Source organism: Cynara cardunculus (assembly GCF_001531365.2).
Source record: "Cynara cardunculus var. scolymus isolate 2C chromosome LG 13, CcrdV1, whole genome shotgun sequence".
NCBI lineage: Eukaryota > Viridiplantae > Streptophyta > Magnoliopsida > Asterales > Asteraceae > Cynara > Cynara cardunculus.
The window spans coordinates 39,647,290-39,663,194 of record NC_037540.1 but is presented as its reverse complement, the minus strand read 5'-3'; the positions used below and the strand labels follow the sequence as shown (position 1 = coordinate 39,663,194).

The 15,905-nt window shown below is 35.2% G+C and overlaps 2 protein-coding genes across 3 annotated transcripts; both read left to right on the top strand.

Moving 5' to 3' along the window:
* Positions 1 to 1,311: 1,311 nt before the first annotated feature.
* LOC112525546 (protein FMP32, mitochondrial-like) lies at positions 1,312 to 6,232 on the top strand. Its single transcript, XM_025135714.1, has 7 exons — positions 1,312 to 1,812; positions 3,123 to 3,254; positions 3,411 to 3,470; positions 4,275 to 4,351; positions 4,429 to 4,485; positions 4,992 to 5,058; positions 5,835 to 6,232. Exons 1-7 carry the CDS (start codon positions 1,621 to 1,623, stop codon positions 5,952 to 5,954), a joined length of 705 nt encoding a protein of 234 aa, XP_024991482.1. The 5' UTR covers positions 1,312 to 1,620; the 3' UTR covers positions 5,955 to 6,232.
* A 718-nt stretch (positions 6,233 to 6,950) lies between these two features.
* LOC112525564 (SH3 domain-containing protein 2-like) lies at positions 6,951 to 15,905 on the top strand. 2 transcript variants are annotated; one of them, XM_025135741.1, is made up of 10 exons: positions 6,951 to 7,321; positions 8,878 to 9,000; positions 9,278 to 9,347; positions 9,438 to 9,589; positions 12,420 to 12,521; positions 12,732 to 12,932; positions 13,008 to 13,070; positions 13,552 to 13,698; positions 13,825 to 13,899; positions 15,494 to 15,905. In XM_025135741.1, exons 1-10 carry the CDS (start codon positions 7,262 to 7,264, stop codon positions 15,608 to 15,610), a joined length of 1,110 nt encoding a protein of 369 aa, XP_024991509.1. In that variant the 5' UTR covers positions 6,951 to 7,261; the 3' UTR covers positions 15,611 to 15,905. The 2 variants fall into 2 exon arrangements, with proteins under 2 accessions (XP_024991509.1, XP_024991510.1); XM_025135742.1 differs by having other exon boundaries at positions 9,256 to 9,347.

Genomic DNA, 15,905 nt, shown 5'->3' with positions numbered 1-15,905 from the left:
AATTTTAAAGTCTTTTATTGGTTATAATGTAGTAATTTTTTTTATCATGATGATTATTTTTACAAAATTATTTAAATTTGGAGAATTTCATTTTTGCTCTTAGAGCATCTCCAATGTAGATTTTTAAAGAACTTAGGGGTCGTTTATCAAACACTTACCCGGTAAGTGCTTACTGGTAAAATTTAACACTATTATATATTTATCGGGTAAGATTTTAGTCCATCAAAACGACATCTCATACAACAATTTACCCGGTAAGCGCTTACCGTGGTGAGAGTCGTTACTCTCACTTACCGGGTAAGGCTCTTGGTCCTTATCTCGCTCTTACCGGGTAAGATTCTTGGTCTTTACTATATTCATCTGGTTAAGGTAATGTTACTTAGTAATCGCTTACCCGAGTAAACGTTTGTTAACGTCCCCCTACTTTTTGTTTTTTTTGTTGTCACATCACTTTCAAGTTATTAAATTAAGAACTCACATAAAAGTTCACAATGATATAATTCTTATAATTTTTTTTTGTGTACGATTGATTTTTTTTCATCATCAATAATTATTATATATTTATTAATAAATATATAAAAACTAGTAAATTGTCATTTTATACTAAGAATCAGTGTTCTTATATAAAAACTTAAATGAAATAAGGTTCTTATAAGAACTTTCTACAAAGTTGGATGTTGTAAGAAATTACACTTCTTTACAAGAACTTTACATTAGAGATGTTTTTAAAGAAACAGGTTTTGAAAATCTGTTACAACAAAAATACAGATCCCTAAAGTTTCTATTTTAAATAATCTGTTAGAACTTAGAAAAAGTAAATTAAAATATGTTGTTAATTTATGTCAAATTGAATGAAAAAGTAACATGCTTTAACTTGATTCATATTTTGGGTAACGTATTTTAAAAACTTTTATTTTGGTACCTAAGATGTAAAATTTTAAACATTTAAGTATTGGGTAACAGGTTGAAACATTAATTAACCGGTTACCATGCTGATGTAACGAGTGATGTGATGTCAAACTCAATATTATTTGCTGACATGGATATCTTAATTTAAAATTAGTTTTTATGTATTGTGGTTTATTAGAAGAAAGAGTTGATGCTTCAACCGGCTACCTGAGTAATTAAATGTTTAAAACTTTACATCTTAGATACAAAAATGAAAGTTTTAAAAATACATTACCCAAAATAAGAATAAGTTTTCATTCCCCATTAATTTACATAAAATAATGTTATAGAAAATAAGAATTCAATTATATTCCAGACTTTCCATGCAAGTAATTTAAAACCTGATTCTTTAACTAGAGACGCAATCTCCACCTGGCAAGCCATCACCGGTCATTTTCCCATCTCCGGCCACTGTATCCCCGGTAAACTCCGCCGGCCTTAAACCCTAAACCCTACCATAATCGGCCGGTTTTTCCGGAGGCTAATCCGCTTTCGGAGATTGTCTCTTGTCGAACAAGTTTTGAGCGTTCTCTCTCTCCCACACACAAAACCGCTCCGTTTTTAAACTCATAGATCGAATGCTTCCGATATGATTGGTTAGTTTCGTGTAATCGGAAAATCTCAAGGAAGAAGAATTTCGCTTGAGCATAAGAGATCGATTAAACTGTGAAAATGTCTGTTGGTTTGAGACGATTTGTTCAAAGAGGAATCAATTCAGGGTTCCAAGTGAAATCGATGAAGAACAACGGTTTTAGCAATTCTTTGTTGGTGCCGAATCGTTGTGATTACAATTTCAGAAGACATCTCTCTCAGCTCGTAAACCCTAAGGGTGTGCGTATCTGTCTCGTTGATACTTTGGCCCTGGTATGTTGCCAACCATGTTTCAATTAGATTTATTTCTCTATATGATCAGTTTTCATTATTGGTTGGAAGAATTCAAATGTACCATTGAACACCAAAGATGTTTAGGGTTTTTGAATGCATAAAATGCTTTTAAGCTGCTTTTCAATTAATCAAACAGAGAGGAATCTGGAAATGTGTTCTCTGGGATAATTTTGTTCAACGATTGGAACAAAATAGAGCGATTTGCTTCCCATATTGAGATCTTATGGTGCTCAATGGATCATGTGGTAAGCATTCTCCAAGGAAGACACATGGTCACCCCAATCTTATTACTGTGCCCGTAAAGAAACATCCGCACGGTTTAGGAATATGTAATTATTACACTTTAGAGATTTTCTCCATCATATAATTACGTGTAGAATGCGAAAATAGGTACTTACTTTTGAAAGTAGACGCTTGTTTTGGGACAAATAAAAATAGAAACATGGACACTTATTTTGGAAAGGAAGGAAACTACTAGTAGTAAAGGGGTGCATGGGTTGTATCCAAATTGGATGAGATTTTTACAAGGCAATGTGATAAGATGTGGAGGAAGTATCAGCGAATTTTCTCTCTTATAAGCATTCCAGGTGGGCTACACTTAAAAATTTAAATCTAAGGGCCTGTTTCTTGGCAACTTAATTAGCTTAATAGGACTCGCAGCTTATTCGTTTAGCTATACGTGACTGTTTGGTAGTGACCTAATGATATAGAAACTGGCTTATTCAGTAAGCTTCTAGGTAGGAGCTCTATACTGAAAGCCAAGTTTTTTCCAAACCTACCCCTCCCAATAAAAGAACACGTCCCTCCCATCTATGAAAAGACCGTTCCAAACAAAAACCTTCCCAATTTATAAAGACAGATTAATCCATACATACATATTTATCTATACAGGACCTGATGAAAAACCAATCAAACAGCCCCTAAAGTACAAAAAGTAACGAATCTATTAGCCGATCTGATTTCTTCTAAGCATACAAAAAGATACCCAGAATGTGTACCTGGAGATGCATGTGTATGAGTTTGTTTATATGTATGGTGACACCTATTTTTGCAGTTGAGATTTAGGGATTCAGAGGATTAGAGAGACGAAGGAGGTTTAGTACTCGTTGATTAATCAATTTTTATGGGTTTCTTTAAAATATGACAGTACTTAAGGGTCTGTGGTTTCTTGATGGTAATTATAATTTAGTTTTAGTCTTTAATCAAATTGGTTGAAAGCAATTGCACATTTTAGAAACAGTTTGTTGGTTGGTGTTTGTTTGATATGATGGTTGGTGTTCTTTACGTAGGTAAGAAGATTAGAAGCACAAGGTGTTCCTTCGAAACAGGCTGAAGCAATAACATCTGCTATCACTGAGGTTCTTAATGACAGTTTGGAAAGTGTAGCGGATACATTTACCTCAAATGCTGATATGCAGAAAGTAAGAAATTGAGTTTTTTGTCTATAGTTCTTCGACATATCTTCTTTTAAATGTAGTTTAGGAGGCATGCTTACGAGAAACATGTTTTAACTTTTTTTAATGAGAAGTACATGCCGATTGTCTTAAGATTGTATCTTTTATTTCGTTTGTATGCAGACAGTGATGCTTCAAGAAGCACATCTTTCCAAGTTCAAATCCGAAGTACAAAGTTCGCAGGTATTTCCTTAAAAAGTCACTACTTCGCCAATTGCCTTTTTGCACTGTTCTATATCTGCTACTAGCATTTGTGTGTTGTACTCCCACAAAATAGGGTTATCATCGTTGATAACCACATCAGGAAAAGATATTACTTTAGTCACTTGACTAAATTTTCTCACATAATAGCCAAGAAACTGCAAATTAAAACGCTGCAAGGCACTTTTTCTTGCGGTTTTGCAGCTAGCGACATTGGCTTGTTTTTTGTGCGTAGGTACAAGGGACTACAATACCGCAACTTGTGGTTGTTAGTGGTGTTTGCGGTGGACTCACTTTTTCACTGGATGCATCAACTTTTGTCAAAAACCGCAAGGAAAAGTGCCTTGCGGTTTCTTGGCTATTTTGTGAGAAAAACCTATGAGGTGACTATAAAGTAAATTCTTTTGATGAGGTGGCCATTTGAGACGATAACCCCTGCAAAATAGGACAATATGTTACACAGTCGTATTCATGAGATATTTACAATGATTAAGATTGCATCAGGCCTAAAACTAATTTAAAGAGAAAATATTTTCATTCTTTTTCGTGGTTGAGCGGGCTTGTGATGTGATAAACGATACTGTTTTTTGTACATCTTTTATCGTCTCAAATCTCAATAACCTTCCAATTGAGATGGTTTTATTGGCCCAATCGTCTATTTCGGAACGAATCAAAGGGGATGATCTTTATCCTATTTCTCTATTTTAACACACCAACTGTTCATTTCTCATCCTATAATGTTGAAGTTCCAAAATATTTGAACGTTATCTCATACAAATGTTGCAGGAACATCACTTCTCTTCATTGCAACGCGAAACTGAAAAGTTGCGGACTGATATAGACAAAATGCGAAGTGAATTGAGGTTTGTGATCTAAATTTCCATTTCAATTGGTTTCCCGCCCTCCAATTGAATAAAATTTCAATCTTGCATTCCTGTAGGTACGAGATCGACAAGGTCACTGCAGGTCAACGCTTGGATTTAAATCTTGAAAGAGGGTAAGGACCTTTAATAACACGGTAACGTTTATATAAAATCATTTTAAGATGCATCGTGTTAGAAAAGATACCATCGTATTGGAGTTGCCCTTGTATTGACATATCGAGTCTAATTAGCTACATCTATATAGAACATTTGGAGTGAAGTCTTAAAAACCTTTTTTATGCGGCAAGTAACTTTAATCAAAGCACGTTACTTAAAATTCAAGATTACATGCTAATGATGCACTGATACGACTTCTTAAAGCTTCATATTTGGATTCATATAACGAATGTATAAACATAATCAAAATACATGATAAACGTGCTTCATATTTGAATAAACTGTGGTTTATATATCACCAGAATTTTATGGTTCATGTTGATCTTACCCTCCTCATACCCTACTTTTGAATGGGATTTTCTGCGTATTTTGGTTTGGTTTGATTTGATGCAAATGTTTAATGATTCATTGAAAACTAGTATGATAATTCTCGATCTGATTCATTCATTATCGCTATGTGTAGGCGTATTCGCGATGAGCTTGCTAATCAGAATGCAGAAACCACCAACCTCACTAACAAGCTTGATCGAGTAAGTTTTTCTTTTTTGAATCATAAACTCCCTCCATCCGGAAATAAGTGTCTACAATAGAAATGACACACAGTTTTAGACATGCATAATCATTACAACTTTTAGTTAACTGAATGACAACTATACCCTTGACTAATTTATCTCTCCTCACAATTGGCTAATATTTTTGCATTGATTTGAGAATTTAGTTATCTAATTTTGAAATTGTTCACAAATTTTGAGACAAACATATATAAAAACGCGGGTAGTTATTTTGCGACAAAGGGAATAATATTTATATACAACAAATTAAACTTACACATACAACCGGCAATGGGTAAAGGGTAAACCCGTTATCCACATGTTGGATAAGGGTATGGGTGTAGAAAATTTTATCCGTTTATTCACTCATCATTACCTGCATACCCGGCATCATAGTGGGTAGCGTATGGATATGAATTGAGTTTTATGAGTAATGGTTAAAGGGTAAACCCGTTATCCACATGTTGGATAAGGGTATGGGTATAAAAAATTTTATCCGTTTATTCACTTATCATTACCCTGCATACCCGGCATCATAGTGGGTGGCGTATGAATATGGATTAGTTTTATAAGTTGGATAAGTTACCTGTTTGGTTACCCGTTATTTTAAATGGATAGGATAACGAAATAACCTTTACTCCATTGCCAATGTCCTACTTGCATCCATTTTCTGCTGGTGAGACTTGCACCCTGACCTCCACGAAGTGGGGTTTTCGTGTACCGTCAATGTTTGAAGTATTGTATATCTTATACAGGAAATTCATGGGTTAAGAGCTCAAGTGGAAGCAGCAAAGTATGATGTAATCAAATATTGCATAGGAACCCTTATCTCGATATCGGCCGTTGGTCTTGCCGTCATTCGTATACTTATGTAGTACGATTTCATGCATCAACTTACTTAACCGCAAAATATTCGTTCCTATTCTTCTTTAGAGTCGTTCGTATAGGATTCATCATTGATAAGTATTGATGTGCATTTTTTAGATTGAAGCAACTTTGAAGTATACCATGCATTGAGTCGGGAATTCTTGAAGTATACGATACATTGAGTCGGGAATTCTTTCGATATAACATCATATTGTACTAATATTTTTTTTTTGTATAAATATACGTTAGTACCGTAAACAAGTTGTCAAACGTTTGGTAATGCCAGACAAAGACCCTCGCTAATGACTTAAGTGGCTTATTTGTTTTCTTAGGGCTTGTTTGTTGGCAGCTTAATAAGCTTCTTGTGATTCACAACTTATTCGATCATATATATGTATAATAAGCTTGCTGTGATTCACAACATAATAATTTTGGTAATTTTAACTTAAAATATAAATTAAGGGCATTTTAGGGATTATATAAATATCATCTTTCCTTTCTTTGGCAATCTTATTTGGCGAACCTCATTCCGATAAATCTTATGTGAACACAAGGCATACAGTATGATACCCGGATATGCATACAAGATGCATAATGTGATACCATTTGTAAAGCAATGAAAATAATGAAAATGCACACTATGATACATTTCATAAAACAAAGAAAATACATTGTGATACACGTGAAACATTGTGAATGTTATCAATATTTTTAAATAATTAGTTTGGTACTAATATTAATATTTTTTTCCAATTTTTTAATGACATATATATATATATATATATATATATATATTTCATTTAAAAATAAAAATATTATCATTTCTCAAAACAACATCAAACCGTATTATAACATCGACTGAAAATAAAATAAAATAAAACATAAATATTGAAACGTACCAACATGGATTCGATTTACCGGTCTATATATACTTTGTTGTAATTTTTAAAATTATATAAGTAATTAATGTATAAATATAGTGAAAGGAAAAATGTCAAGAATCATAAAACCAATTGCAACAAATTCAATAAATCGTGAATAGAAACCTTGAATCTTCAAGAATGGTTTGAACAGAGTTATTGAAGAAGAAGAAGACCACGCACCATTGAAGCTTCTTGTCGAAGCTTTTGTATTTTGAGAGATAGTCAAGGGACGATTTTTGTAATTTTCGAATCCAAAAAGAAATCACTTCATCTGTAATTCTGTATAACAAAATCAATAAAATAAAGTTTTGGATCTGTTCGTCGGGACAAATCTCCGGCGAAGCTTAGTTCAATAAAGTCCATAATCGCTTCATTTTTCAGTGAATTCGTGAATGGAAGCGATCAGGAAACAGGCGACGAAGCTCCGAGAGCAGGTTGCCAAACAACAACAGGTACGATCATATAAGTTCTTTGCTTTTAATTTAAACCCTAGAACGCGAAACACTTTCAGATCATTGCTAGTTTTGTTTGCGACAATTTATTCTGTAACGATCTGTGGAGGATATTGTATAATCTTAACTTCTTTTTCTTTCTCAAAATTATTATATCAGTTTCAAAAGATCAGCTAAGTTTGATTTCAAATTTCGATGTCAAAAATTAGTACTTTGTAAGTGAATACCTAATTTTAAGCAAACTTAACATCAACATAGTAATCAATGTTTACTTTTTGTTAAGAAACATCGTGTAATTTGATGTCGTTAATTTCAATCCGGCAGCATTTGTCGATTTTAATATTAATTAGGTTACCCTGTCATAATGTAGGTGAATTGCATGCATAGAGGAAGTAACTCCTGATTCAATAACTAGCAATTCAAACATTCTTGTGGTTCTGAAAGAAAGATGTATAATCTTTCAGTTTCATGGGCAGAACATCATTCTCCGAATGTACAATTCATAGGAAGTTATTCACAGTTCGCAATGAGTGGTTTTGAATAGGGTTTTAGCAGTCCATAATGTTGATTTGAAACAATTGTCATGCAATGAGTTACTTTCAATGGAGTTTTAGCAGTCTTAAATGTACAGATGTTGTAATCTTGAATAGTTTTATCATTTCTAAAGAGAATGGCGGGTTTCATAAGCTAAACCAGTTGAAAAAGAGCTGCTTGAAACAATTGTCATGATTCCATTAAAATATATCAGGGTCAAAGGAATTAACTTTCAGGATCCAAAATTATTCTAGAAATTGTTTGTGTATTATTGCCATAAACTATTCATGGTACTAAAAGAATAATGTGCACAACTGTTCGAGAGTTTTAGATTATTTTTTTCTTTTTTTAATTAACCTGGATATCCAACTCGCTATGCGAGCCGACTAATCCCAGACGACCACCTGCTTTGCAGATAGCCCGGAGTCACCACATTTGAACTTCCGTGGCCACAAGGGGATTTTTATTCCTCCTTGGATTTGAACCTGGGAATTCCAGGTACTTTTGACCTTTGGAGCCAAGCTCAAACCATTCAGGCACCACCCTTGTGATTAATATTATATATTATGTTTGAAAAATACAATCCTTGCACTTCATTAATGGATGGTATTACTCTCTTAAATCCATTCATTCACCATAAAGTACTTGGTGTAGCTTTTCGATGATGCTCTCTTCTACATTCTGTGGGTTTAACTTCATTTGTGCAATTTGGGGTCTACATATTAAAAAATCACAACGACATGATTAATGTTTCAACAACTTATTCAAACATAATGCAGGAACTTGTCAAAGTAGCATACTAATTGTGAAAATACACGACCTCTTTTGGGTGGTAGCGACTGGTGCTTGTAGCATATTTTGGTTATGTTTAGGAGATCTTTCTTATCATTTACTTTTATGTGATACACATCATGTTGATTGTTTACCTTTGTTATTAGATTTTATAGATATCTGGGATTAACATGTGAAACCTTATAAATTTCGATATTTTTATTCTCATCACCAATAAAATTTACTTCCAGGCGGTTTTCAAGCAGTTTGGTGGTGGAGGCTATGGAGGTTCGGATAATGTTGTTACAGATGAGGCAGAACTCAGGCTTCATCAGAAACTTGAGAAACTATACATATCTACACGTGCTGCCAAGGTTGCTTTTTACCCTCCTGTTGGAGGTGCTTGTTTTTCTGTACTAAAGAACTCAGGCTTCATCAGAAACTTAAGCAGGCTTTTTAAGCCAAACTCTTGGGCAATATCTGTCTCGTGCCATTGCTGAAAATTACAAGGACATGTTCGCATAAAAGTTTTTTTGTAGGGTTAATGGTCATGGATTTCATGAAGCTCAATGGAACATAATCCTTAACATTTCTCATAATAAAATATTTTTTTCTTCTCGTCATTACAGTCTGCTCCCTTTTCACTTTCAGCATTTTCAAAGGGACATTGTTCGTGGTGTTGAAGGATATATAGTTACCGGTTCCAAACAAGTTGAAATAGGTAAGTTGGTGATGCTAGTCTTGAACCTTAGTTTTAGTCCATCAGATGGACATGGTGTTGTAAATTCACATGAACACATATCTTGAACAGGAACTAAATTGTCTGAAGATAGTAGAAAATATGGTGTTGAGAACACATGCACTAGTGGTAGTACGCTATCTAGAGCTGCAAAAAACTTTTCACGAGCTCGTGCCCAGATGGAGAAGGAACGCGGAAACCTACTTAAATCATTTGGGACACAGGTTTGCATCATCCTTCTTAGTCTAGGATGGTGTACTATGTTACTTGTATTCATAGAAACAAACTATGCGCACGTGTAGGCAGTTTTGTGGTTTGTTGTCTATTATTATGATTTTAAGTAGGTGGGGCGCTTAACCAAATTTTCATCTCTGTTGGCATCCTTCCAAAAATGACACTATGTTTGAACTAACACCTGCTTCTAACATTCTTTTTTTTTTGTTTTTTTTGGGGGGGGGGGGGGTGGAAGGTTCTTTTTTCTGAAGTAAGGCATGTGCCTTAATGGAAGCAAGGTTCATGATGGAAGCTAAGGTTGATCCATTTTATGTTATTTTTAGACAGATTTCATACAGTAGAACAACTCCCTCGACCACTATGATCACAATTTCAACAACCAATCATCATGGCATCATCTAACAAGACAGCTTCATGACTTTCAAAGGACAAGCATTATATATAGCTAATAAATAAATTTCCCTATCAGGCAATAAATAATTCTGCCATCAGGTTTGGTTGGAAAATTCAAGCAATTCTGGCATCACACATTTCAAAGAACAATCTTGATTAGAAAAGTGTAGCAAATTAGAATGACCTGCAAACAATTGATCATATTCCTCCATCGATTTCCATTGGTAATCAAATGGTGATGCAAGTAATTTTCTAGAATCATGTCTCACAGAGAAAGGAAATGATATATGAAGTCCTCTTGAAGTGCTTATGAAAATAGATAAAAAATAGATAGATGGATGCAAGAAAGAAGAGAAGAAGGAAAACCATGTGTAGAATGAGGTAACAAACCTGTAGACTGGTCATGTGTTTTATATTTTCTGATTTATTGCCCTTCATTCACTTATTCCTGTGCTGTAGCGATATCTTCAAAAGTTCCGTTCCCTCTCTATTTTCTGTTAGGGTTTTATTTTTTATTTTATAGGGTGAATTCCACTGGTCTCTTCTGAATTCTGATTACAAGAAGTGGCAATCACACCTTGTCTTTCAATGTGCAAAGCTGAATCCCCTCCATTTACATTCCAAAGCAATGTTTGCCATCCTTTTATAGTATAAAAAGATGCAAATAGGGATCAATACAGAAGATGCAGCTGATGTATATATTACTGAACAGAGAAAAAAATAACTGTACTTAAGAAATGTAACACTAGCAGCAACACGGTGCCTTCTGAGATGATTGTATCTACACCGATTTATTTCCCTTGAATTACTTAGAAGACCCAATAAGCTGTAGAACAAAAGCGTGAATTAAATTAAGCTTCCCCTCTCTGAGATGGGATAGACACCTGAAGCAGAAGAAACAACATAAGCAATACTGTTGAACTTATGGACCAGTCAAACGCAGACCCTAACATTGCCTTGTCTAGAATTCTGAACAATGAAACTTGGTGGGACTACAAATAACAATGGATACATATCCCTACATCCTTGCCAGAGCTCTCACCATATCCATCCTAAAGTTTTCCCAAACGATAAAAGCCTCTTAGAACATCTTCTTTAAAGTTGTAAATACAAGGACTCCCTGCATTCTGGTCGGAGGGCATGTAAGAGTTCATATATTTCATAGAATGGTGGATTAGGTAGTAGCAATCTTTAGTGTTTCCAAAAGCATAGGCCGACCGAAATCTGGAATAGATGACAGTGTTGCAGCACAATTCAGAACAACTTGGTCCGAAGTTGTCTCAAAACCTATGTACCACTCTTCAAGCTAATCCAAAATTGCTCGAGTCTATATGTCTTAGACAAGGAATGACTATCCTGAACCCAAGAAACTAATCATGCACTGATTTGGGAGTCTGATGTATAACAGTTCACACGTCATTTCTTGGCATAGATGTCTTGCACCTGATGGAAAAAGATAACCGAATATGCCACTACATATAGCAAACTAATGAGAGGTAATATATGTGTAGTGGGGTGAATATTCAGGTGAATATTACTGTGCCAATGGTGACATACTAAATTCAACCTCCAAATCTAGTTCTTTGGGATCTTCATTATATCTAACCCTGTGCTCAGGCCAGATGCACCAAAGGCACCAGTATTTTCATCCATCTCGACAAAAATCCCCTAAAGTCAATTGACAACAGAACTGACTGAAAGTTATTGACAACAAATTCATCAAGAATAATTCCAATGAACTTCGACATCGAGGTAAAAATAGGATTGAAGAAAAGAAAGCGGTGTCATGTCAAAACGACAGAGATGAAATAATTCAAAACCTGGAATTACTTAGAGTGGGTGTGATGGGTTTGACCAGAGACCACTTTCTTGAGGGGTGTCAAAGAGATAGTGACAGATGCCATCGATGGAGTTGTGCAGATGTCGTCCCACAATGCAGCCATGAACTAAAAAGTCTATGTATCGAACTATCGACCAAAATTAACCTTAGACTGTGTATAGGACCGTGGCACCAATGGTGCTAGCCCGATCAGGCGGCACTAACATTTTGGGCTCATGCTCCTCTCGATCAGAATAGAGTGCAAACAGGGACCTGTGAAGCCTTGAGTCAGATGCACCACCGGTTGAAGATGGACGGTTGTAGAGGTGCTGGCATCGAGTTGCTGTGGCTTTTAGTGTGAGTAGATGGGGACGTGGGGTTAGCACCAGGAGCTATTGGCTCTGATACTATAGAAGGAACTGTCCAAAGAAAAGATGGTTGCAGTATTGGGGAGCATGCTATTATGTAGTGTGGCTAGCCGGTAAAAGATAAAAAAAAGCCCTATTCATCCAACAGTTCACAATATTTTGATTTGTTCGTTGCTTGCTTAGTTTTGGCTTTTGCCACCACCGTTATTCACCTTTTTAAATACGGGAAATCGTGCACAGGTCGCAGAGCCACTAAGAGCGATGGTAATGGGAGCTCCACTTGAAGATGCCCGGCATCTTGCTCAACGTTATGATAGAATGCGACAAGAGGCTGAAGCACAGGTATTTCATCGTGCTGTTTAAAAAATATATGATTTTGCTGAGCTTAAAATTATGTTTATTGATAGTCTGGTTGATTTCATTATTTTCTTTTTACCTCTCTTCCTCATGCACATTTGGGGTTCATTTTGCGTAATTGTTTTTACTGAAACTTGCCATCTAACATCTTCCGACACTAATGTAACTCTACTTTTACCCCCTAAAATTTTCAAGGCTGTTGAAGTTTCGAAAAGACAAGCAAGAGTTAGAGAAGGGACTGGGAATCCAGACATACTTACGAAACTTGAAGCAGCAAACTCAAAATTGCAAGATTTGAAATCCAACATGGGAATATTAGGAAGGGAGGCAGCATCAGCAATGGCTGCTGTTGAAGCTCAACAACAAAAAATGACTCTACAGAGGTTAATTTCCATGGTAGAACCTCTCCACTTGATCCGCTAATATATTCAATGTATTATGATGTGTTATCTGAAACTTGTTTTTTATAAGATTGAATCGGAACGTGCCTACCATCAAAAGGTTCTTCAGATTCTGGATCAGCTTGAAGGCGAGGTATGCAAATATTGTGTTCTCACTTTTCACATCTACTCATACTCTAATTCTGATAATCTTGGTACTTTGCAAGATTAGGGAGGTGGGGTGGAATAGATGTATAGATGTGTGTCATCTAGAGTTTTCTTTTCGATTTATAAAATCTCTTGGAACTACACTAACTCGAATGCCACTCGACACCTCAGTTGTAAGAGCATAATCTATTTTAGAGAAGAACTTTTTCATAATCTAACTATAGCTTTAAATATCTTGGGAATCTTCTCTGGTGGTTACATTTTTTAAGGTGATCGAACCGAGCCTTAGACAGGCCCACAAACATATATGTTAATGCTCAACCTCCTTAAAACAAATGATTGATAAAAGAAATCTCGGGCCTTGTGCATGTTGGGTGGCTAAAATTCGGCTTAAATTGTTGATGTCCTCTTGGTACAAAAAAATTCTCATGAGCTTCTATAATTTTGTTTTGATGGTGTACTTGCAGATGGTATCAGAGCGACAACGAATTGAAGCAGCTCCTACTCCGCCTGTGGAAATGCCTCCACCTCCATCATACGAAGAAGTAAATAACACATTTACTTCACCAATGCAAAATGGTTTGAATGATGAAGTGGATTACTTTTTAGGAGAGGTAAGTCTTAAGTTTATTGGAAACAATTAACCAACATAATTTAAATTTTACTGATGAAATGTTAACGTCGGTTTTAATGGATTCTTAGTGCTTTCCTTCCATCGGAACTTAAACCTTTCTTTTCAGGTGATATATTCATATCAGGCCGAGTCTGATGTGGAGCTCAGTCTATCACTTGGTGATTATGTTGTTATCAGAAAGGTACGTGATCTGCTTTAATTTTATGCATTCATGGTTTCCTAGAATGTGCTACTCTTATTTATGTACCCATGAAACAAAGAATATTTCATACGCTTTTACAATTTTTTTTTACCACGGGTGCCTTTGAAAGCGTTAGGTGCGAATGCAACGCATGAATAAAACCAAACTAAACAAACCCAGTAAGTCCCACACGTAGTAAGGTCTTGGCGTGTAGAAATGAATGCATTAAAGAATTATGATTGCTAGATTGAACCATGAGTGAAAACCAAGGTTTTAAAGAACGGAAACGAGCCTCGAGGTGTTTTCCCTTAGGTACGTGAGGCGTTAGCCTCGATGTGTTTTCCTCTTAGGTACGTGAGGCGTTAGCCTCGAGGTGGTCAAGACGTAAGCCCCAAAAAATTAAACAATAAAATTATAATTCTGTGCACCTAACAAAAAAAAAACATAACTTCATATTTCCATACAAATAAACAAACTATAAAGCCCATGATTCAGAATATTTACACACACACATACACACATATATATGTACAAAGTTTATATATTAAAACAGTTTATGTACAACAAATTAGTCACAAGAATATGTACATAAATCAGAATATATATCTATACATAATATATATATAGATAGATATAACAGATATGCACATAAAACAGAATATATATATATATATATATATATATATATATATATATATATATATAAACAGATTATACCTAAAAACATGTATATACTAATATACATAAGAAACAGAGAAACGTTGGAGAGAAGAGCAAAGAAGCAATCGTTGGCTGTTTGTTGGAGTCTTGGAGAGAAGAAGCAATAGAAGTCGAAAAGCCTTATTAATTTACTGGGTTGGTATTGAATTGACGTAGGCAGAAGAATAAGAGTCTAGGTGGAGATTCAAACGAGAACACCTCCATTTTACTAAGACACGAGAACACCCTTACCACATTGATAATACACGTGAAGGGACCTGGTGGTGTGCAGACGACGTGTCTTGTGACCTAGGTCGCGCCAAATGTCATATGCATCTCTGATTTAGTATCACATGTGATGTATTATAGTATCACATCAAGAACACCCATATCACATATTCACATGTGACAATACTCATAATACACGTGAGAGGGCCTACCATATATTTGATTCTCATATTGGATAAAATATAGCATCACATGTGATTGACTATAGTAAATGAGTGTTTTCCCCTTCTCGTGACCCTTTCCGATAACAATAATAATATAATTATATTTAATATGGCTAATAATAATTTTCTAAAAATTAATAATTGATATTAATGAATAATTTACAATTAATATTCATTAACAAGATACCATTGGAGCTTATTGAAACACTACTTGGTAAGGTAGCTTATGCCCATCCAAAGGGGGCTTTTTCAATAAGCTAGCTTATGTTATGCTCATCCAAATGGGCTTTTTCAATAAGCTAGCTTAGTTATGCCCATCCAAATGGGCTTTTTCAATAAGCTCAAGAAATAAGTTAGCTTATGGTTGCAAAACTTGGCCCATCAGATGGGTTACATGGATCCAATAATGAAAGAAAAAAAAAACTGGAAACCGTTTTTTGCAGGTTTCCAACAATGGTTGGGGTGAAGGTGAATGCAAAGGGAAAGCAGGTTGGTTTCCGCTTGGATACATCGAAAGACGAGAACGCGTTCTGGCAAGCAAGGTAACCGACATCTTTTAGAGGATCCCCTTTTAATCTTCGATCAAAATTTTATTAATTTGCATTAAGCCTTTTTTTGGTAACGAAAAGCTTCGTGTGCTTGTTCTAACGAAACAAAAAAAATAGATACCATCGAGCGTTCATTCTCGTATGCATTTATAATGCTGTACATTCTCTCTTCTTTTTTCCAGATTTCGCAATCGGTTTTCTTTTGATTCAATTTGATGTTTTTGTGTTTAATTTGTTATGGAATTTTGGCCTCCCAAGTTCAATGGCACATGAGAAATCGGACTATTTCAATTTGTTTGTGTGAAAA

Bases quoted from the DNA above. Each gene is read 5' to 3' on its own strand.
- LOC112525564 (XM_025135741.1), top strand. From the start codon at position 7,262: ATGGAAGCGATCAGGAAACAGGCGACGAAGCTCCGAGAGCAGGTTGCC. The intron at 12,933-13,007 runs GTAGAACCTCTC...GTTTTTTATAAG, and splicing joins TACAGAGGTTAATTTCCATG to ATTGAATCGGAACGTGCCTA. The intron at 13,071-13,551 runs GTATGCAAATAT...GTGTACTTGCAG, and splicing joins TGGATCAGCTTGAAGGCGAG to ATGGTATCAGAGCGACAACG.
- LOC112525546 (XM_025135714.1), top strand. From the start codon at position 1,621: ATGTCTGTTGGTTTGAGACGATTTGTTCAAAGAGGAATCAATTCAGGG. The intron at 3,255-3,410 runs GTAAGAAATTGA...GTTTGTATGCAG, and splicing joins CAAATGCTGATATGCAGAAA to ACAGTGATGCTTCAAGAAGC. The intron at 4,352-4,428 runs GTTTGTGATCTA...GCATTCCTGTAG, and splicing joins AAAATGCGAAGTGAATTGAG to GTACGAGATCGACAAGGTCA.